Source organism: Ailuropoda melanoleuca, chromosome 1, assembly GCF_002007445.2.
Source record: "Ailuropoda melanoleuca isolate Jingjing chromosome 1, ASM200744v2, whole genome shotgun sequence".
In the NCBI taxonomy this organism is placed as follows: domain Eukaryota; kingdom Metazoa; phylum Chordata; class Mammalia; order Carnivora; family Ursidae; genus Ailuropoda; species Ailuropoda melanoleuca.
The window spans coordinates 117,628,326-117,635,069 of NC_048218.1; the positions used below are offsets into that span (position 1 = coordinate 117,628,326).

Here is a 6,744-nt window from a genome sequence, read left to right on the forward strand (position 1 = left end):
TGGTGGTGGTGGTGGCCCTTGGGGTGGGCCTGTTCTTGCGCCGGCGGCACATCGTCCGGAAGCGCACGCTTCGTAGACTGCTGCAGGAAAGAGAGGTGAGTGGGTGCTGGCACAGCGCACCCCCCAGTACCCCTGCCCCAACACCCCAGACAGAAACGGGGGCTCCCCTGCCAAGTCTTGGCATTCCAGATTGTGTATCTTAAATACATATTTGTAGGCCTGCATTTTATTTCTTATGGTGGAAAAAGCAGGAAGAATCTCTGAATGTCCCATTAGAAATGATTTGGTACAGCTCCGGAGTGAGATGAGTCTCACAACTGGGTACAAAGCCATGTGTAACACAGTCCTGTGTAACACAGAGCTTGCATGTATGTGCACAGAAGAGTTTGCGAGTAGGAGTCTGCTGGTTCCTGTGAAGGCACATGGTTGAGATGTTACTTTGGAAAATCCCATCGTCTATACAGTGCTGTTGCTTTTCGAGCTGTGTTTGTGGCTCCTTGAATGGGTCCTCAGCCAGCATCCTGTGTCCAAGCAGGGTGTCAGAAGCCAGAGTCCCTGGGAGGAGAGACACCCAGCAGCTCAGAGCGTGGAGGCACTTGTGTGTTAGGGGGCCCAACAGGCCACCAAAATGACTGACCCTATAAAAATCTTTCTCACCAAAATCCTCTCAATCCAGCTAATTGACTGGAAAGAGAACTCTCATTTGTTGAAATGGAGTTGTTCTGTTCAAGGACACCTGTACCAGGGAGTCCCTTTGTCAACATACCTTCTGTGAGGTTCTTTGAGAAGGTGTGCATTTCTTCTTTCAAGTAAGCAAGGCGGGTTCTTTGTGTGAGGTGCCTCCACGAGGACCTTCTTCCTTGTCTCTCACAGCTTGTTGAGCCTCTTACACCCAGTGGAGAAGCTCCCAACCAAGCTCTCTTGAGGATCTTAAAGGAAACAGAATTCAAAAAGATCAAGGTGCTGGGCTCTGGAGCATTTGGCACAGTGTACAAGGTGAGGCCACCAGACACCAAGACTAATGGGGACACGGGTTGGTGGGCAAATCCAGAGTCCTGCTCTATCTTCTGTTTATCAGCCTCATCTACTCCTGGTGTTGCTCATGGGTTGGGAAATTCCAGTGTCTTCCCTGAGCTGTCAAGAGGAAATCTTTTATAATCATGGCAACAAATAAGTGTTCCTCGGGGACCCCTACACAGGCATGTCACAGACGACACCATTGACTTTGCAAAGGTTGGGTGGCAGAGACAGAGTCTGAAGGAGGGCTGCCCATCACTGTGACAGCTTCCAGACAAAGCCCAGGTCAAAACAGCTCCTCTCAATTCATTTTTCTGGATCCTGTTACAAAAAGGCTGATTTCAGTTAGGTCAACACCCGATATCTCAGGATTCTGGACAAAATGATCCACACTGGTTTTATAATTGGCACAGGCTTAGGGTTTTTTATCTGATGACTCTGATTCATAGACCATGATAGCAGAAGAGCTGCTGAGATGTCATGGCTCCTGGCACTGGTGGCCTTGGAGTGCAGAGCTGTGCTCAAGGTCCCTCGCCCTTTGGGATGGTGTCATTGGTAACATCCATCTATCTCACGGGTCAGCATATTGCATAATATGCATATTGCATAATATGACAAGTGCCTGCTAGTGTCTTCTCTCCCTCCTCGTCACAGGGACTCTGGATCCCGGAAGGCGAGAAGGTTAAAATTCCCGTGGCCATCAAGGAATTAAGAGAAGCCACATCTCCAAAAGCCAACAAGGAAATTCTTGATGTAAGTTTCTCCTTTGTTCTCTAGTGTCCACAGGCCTGGACATCGGAAGCCACATTTTCTGGGGTCTAGCAGCACTTTGCCCTGTTTTAGACTTTTTTTCATCACCACATTCTAAATGTTCACATTTCATGTCTTTTTTCTTTCTGGCTNTTCTAAATGTTCACATTTCAGGTCTTTTTTCTTTCTGGCTATAGTTGGTATAGTTCCCTCTCAGGGCTTCTCCTCTGGAGAAAAGGCACATCTTCCATTCTACTCTCTGTCTCTCCCAGGAGAATAGAAACTCACACTCGTTGGATGTCCACCAAGGGCCAGTCTCAGGGCTGATTGCTTTGCACACCCTGTCACAGTGAGCTCTCCCGACCAGCTTGTGGGACGGGTGTCAATGCTCAGCATGCTTCGGTGGCACTGAGCAGCCTATGCACGTTTAGTTTGTCGGCATAGGATTCCGACCCATTGCTCTTTCTGCCTCTGAAACTCATGTCCATTTTGCTCCACCAAGTTATCTTTGAAATGGCCTTTTTAAAGGTGCCTAGGATTACAGTAGGGTGCTCTATAAACTCTATGAACTGTTGCCCATCTTCTGTACTTTCCCCCAAATAATTTATATGTTGTTTCCAGTGTCCTTTGTTAGTTTATGGAGTAAGTCTTTGGAATGTTCCACAAGGTTGTTTTTGTGTCTTTACCTTCAGTTCCACTGAACTTTCTTCTCTGGATCCCCCCTGGCCAATAAGGGGGCTACACCCTCTTCAGCAGAGGTCGGCTGAAAGAGGGGCCACCGTGGGGTGTGGCAGAACCCGCTTCAAGGGATGCTCAGGAAGGTCCAGTGGACAAATGGGGGCTTGTTAACACCACTGGACTCTGATTGCTGTGGGTTGGTGCGAACTTTTGCTGTCATCCCAAGGCAGAGCCAGAGAAAGAGAAGGGAGAGAGGCTTAGTGGGAGGTTAGGGAAACAGAGTCAAAGAAAGCAAAAACCAAAAAAAAACAGCTGCCTCAAAAATCTAGAGAATTTAGTTACTTACAGCTGGGAAGGACAAAAGCCAAATGTAATATTCCCCACTCTTGCTTCTAACCCACAGAATATATACCAAGCAAGGCAAACATGGCCTTTTAAAAAAAACACTGTGTTTAGACACAATGAACTTCCCAGTGGCATGACCACTCTGGACTTCAGATTCCTCCCACAGGCTTCCCTCCTTTATCATTATGGGGAGATTCCTACCCTGGCACACTTCTCCATGAAAGATGATGTATTAATAAAATGAAATAGCAAATCACACACATTGAAGATATACTTGTCGAGCAAAATTATCTTTCCTTTTAATGGCTTACAAGTTAATGTGAACTCCTATTAACATTGCATCAACTTATCACAGCATAACCACAAGATATATGTTTGTGACGTCTTTTCACCTAGAACCTAAAGGTCCTTCACCTATACTGTTAAAAAGAAAATCTTTTTTTTTTTTGCAGAATTTGCTTCCTTAATTCATTCTTCTCATTCAAGACATTCTAATCTCACAAAATGATGTTGAAGTGTGAATTTCGCAATATTTACAACGCAGAGTAAGGGTGCTTTTGAAGACAAGAGCTCTGCTTTGGGAGGAAAGTAGTTTTCACGGCAAAGGACCTCCCGGCCCCCTAAAACTGGGGGAAACCCGCTTTTGTGGGGTAGAGGAGGGGTGGAAGATCAACACTGGAAAGTCTAAAAAGCGAGTCCCTGTTTCCCTCTTGTTCTGTGTCTCTCCTGCTCTCTTCTGCCTGCATTTTTGGAGAAGTTTTGTTTGTTTTGTTTTGTTTTTGAGTTTCCCCCCCATGTTCCTGGGGTATAATTGGCATATAGCATGGTGTAAGCTTGATGTGTCAATCAAGATGGCATGGCTTACACGGTGATTACCATAGTGCGTTTCGCTGGCCTCCTTCACTGCCTGTGGATACATCCGTTGTGTATGTAGATACGATAAAAAGAAAAAGCAAGAGAAGAAAAAAGTGTCTCCCTGCCATAAGAACTCTTACGATCTTCTCTTCTACTTTCTTGTATACTGGACCACAGTGGGAACTGCTCCTTTTCTCCCTCCATTATTTTATTCCTAACATTGACTCTGGTTTCTACTCGACTCTTGTCTTCTCTCAAATCAGACATCACCACTGTCACAATTCCTGGGTGACAAACTGGCGGCCTTGTCCTTTGCTTTTTCCTGAAGCTCCGTCTGCCCAGAACTCAGCAGTCCCATGGGTGCAGGGTGATGCCTGGGCAATGGGAGCCCCTGAAGGAAAGGAGGACTGGGGACAGTCTGCTAAATTTAGGAAGCAAAAGCCAGTGATCCCAAGTCCAGTTTTCTTGTTTAGTTTTTTATTTAAATTCAGTTAGCCCACATATAGTACATCATTCGTTCCAGATGCGGTGTTCAGTAATTCATCAGTGGCGTATAGCGCCCAGCGCCCATCACATCACGTCCAAGGCCAGTTTCAACAGTGAGCTGAGGAGCAAGTGAAATCTGGGACAGGACAGCCCACCGGGCTGCATGTGTGCTTTGAAATGCTTCCACTCACCCAGTACTTGAGGCTCTTGACTCCCCCTCGGGAAGGAGGCACTGAGGACTGGCACACCCACACTGCAGCCTCTAGCTAACTGCTGCCTGCGGCTTAGTTAACAGGACAGTGTCCGAAACGTAGGGGCGTCTACTTTTCATTCTGAAGGCTAAGCATATGCCTTTCCTGAAGGAGTTGAAAATCTAGTGGAATCCTTTCCCCCAATTCTGAGCCCAAAATAGTTCACAGATGAGGGAGACAAGGCAGAAGGAAGGCACCAAAGATCATTTTGGCAATTGGGACCAAATAATAGACTTTTCAAGGTCACAGAGCCTCAGAGACACTGAGCCATGGGACTCAGCCAGCAGCCGTGGGGTCCCTGGACGTGGGCGCCTGGCCGGAGTGTCCCGGTCAGAGATTGCTGGGCAATACCAGGCATTCCTGCTGCCAGCCACGGTACACCTTTGAGAGTCCAAGACAAACAGCCCAGAACAAAGCTCACTTTAACTTCTGCAAGCACCAAACAGGACACACGACCAAACAGCATCTCCATTGTCCTGGGGGTGGGGCGGAAGTGATGACCTAGTTCTGTTGCTCTATCTGATTTTAATGGGATGGGGATCTGGCCCAGCTCCAGGCTCTGTGTGGCCTGACACCCATGCCCGGTGCTCTGTTCCCCGACCCCCGGATCCAGGTCAGCTCCTCACGGCCCCGCAACAGATGGGCTGCTCAAACTTGCTCTGGTTTGCAGATTTTTCTCACCTCTAAAATGAATACAATATATTTCCGAATCTCAACCAGATCTTGAGAAAATAGGAACGGCCAGAGGATTTCTTTGGTGTTATGGTTGTACAGTTTCCCAGACTTAGGGGAGAGACGTGATTTGTGCTTTTCTGGCAATCACATGGCCTAGTAATTTTTCCATAGACTTTCCAGTTTAAATTTAGGGCAGGCAATGGAAAAAGAATGCAAACATTTATATATGTGCTGTGTGTGTGAGACAAGGTCTTGGGTTTTCTGGTAGCCTCTTCACCACCAGAGCACTCAGCAGGGCATCACAGGAGACCACGGGGCACAACACGAGGGTGATGAGGGGGCTTACAGAGGGTGTCGCCCTTGTGAGGAGACCCATATGTGGGCCCAGCTCTGGCATAGAGTGTTTCCAGAAGCTGTTTGCGTCCCTGGGCCTCAGCTTCCTTCTCAGATGAGTAAGGGCCACAGAAGAAATGCATACGCGGGGCTTTCCAGTTCTAACTTTTTATCAGCAGCCCCTCTCAAAGGTTCAGGGATGTTTGTAGGTGCATAAGTATCAAATGTCTACTCTGCTCTTTAATGTTGTGATGTGATGTTTACAATACAGAAGAAAAGAAATGCCCCCCTTCTTGCAAGGAGAGGGCCTCACCTCTCAGGAAAGCATCCTAACAAACGTTCTGCAGTGAATATTAAAAGCTATAGGGATTTTTGTTGCTGCTCATGGAAGTGCATGGTCTATGATTTGCTTTGAATTTCTGGCTTTGTATGATTTCAGTGTAGTTCAGTCCTGACATTTTTGAGGCAGTTACGTGCCTGGTTCGTATTCGGTACCACTACAAAGACAAAAGAGGAAAAGACGTAGGCCCTCGCACGGCAAGGAGGTCCTAACCCAACTTGCGGGGGCAGCAAAAACACGTAGCAGATACGGAGGCAGTAAATCAGCAGGTTTGCCACAAAATACAGCACTAAAAAGCACTGGGCCCACGCTGGGAGCTGAGAGTGAAGTACTTTCCTCAAAGAGCTCGGTGCAGAGGGAGGACAGTTTACAAAATCATGCAAGCATTCAAGTGCAGATTATGATGCCTGCTCCAAAGCCCTCAGAATCCCCCTGAGGGTTTGTTCGCACAGATTGCTGGGCCGCACCTCCTTGCTTCGCACACAGTAGGTCTGGGTGGGGCCCAAGAATTTGCCTTTCTAGCAAGTTCCCAGGCGGTGAAGAGCCAGCTTCCCCAAGGAAAAACTGCAAGATACGGGGAGAGTTTAAGACTGGGGAATCAGGAGGGCCCCTCGGAGGAGGAGTCTGCCGAGGAAAGAGGAGGTGGAGCGCATTCCAGGCAAAGGCCCTCTTGTGGGCGAGGCCTCAGGGAGGGTTGAGAGAGCTGAGCACAAGCAGGATGAGGAGGATTGGGAAGGGGGGTTTCTGGGGGAGGGGCTGCCCAGAACCGTGAGGCCAGAGGGCTGCTTAAGGCAAGAAAAGGTGTGATCCTGTCTGTGTTTAGGAATCCCTGTATGTGCCCCCCACCCCCAAACCCAGTCTGTTTCCTGGTCACCTCTGGCCCCTTCAATGCTCTCATCCCAAGTCTCCCCCACCCCCCACCCCCCTCCTGGTGCCCAAGGCCACATTCCACCCACAGGAGGCCTGGAAATACCAAAAGGAACCTCTGAGCTCTCTCTTGCAGGCCGTGTGGTC

General features: G+C 48.3%; 1 protein-coding gene across 1 annotated transcript in view; it reads left to right on the top strand.

Annotated features, from left to right (window-relative positions):
• Positions 1–3,855, top strand: part of EGFR (epidermal growth factor receptor) — a 157,594-nt gene extending 153,739 nt beyond the window's left edge. Inside the window, exons 8-11 of the mRNA XM_034640495.1 lie at positions 2–95; positions 874–996; positions 1,672–1,770; positions 3,243–3,855. Coding sequence (XP_034496386.1) covers positions 2–95; positions 874–996; positions 1,672–1,770; positions 3,243–3,257 — 331 coding nt within the window. The 3' untranslated portion in view covers positions 3,258–3,855. The remainder of the gene's footprint in view (position 1; positions 96–873; positions 997–1,671; positions 1,771–3,242) is intronic.
• The last annotated feature ends 2,889 nt before the right edge of the window (positions 3,856–6,744 follow it).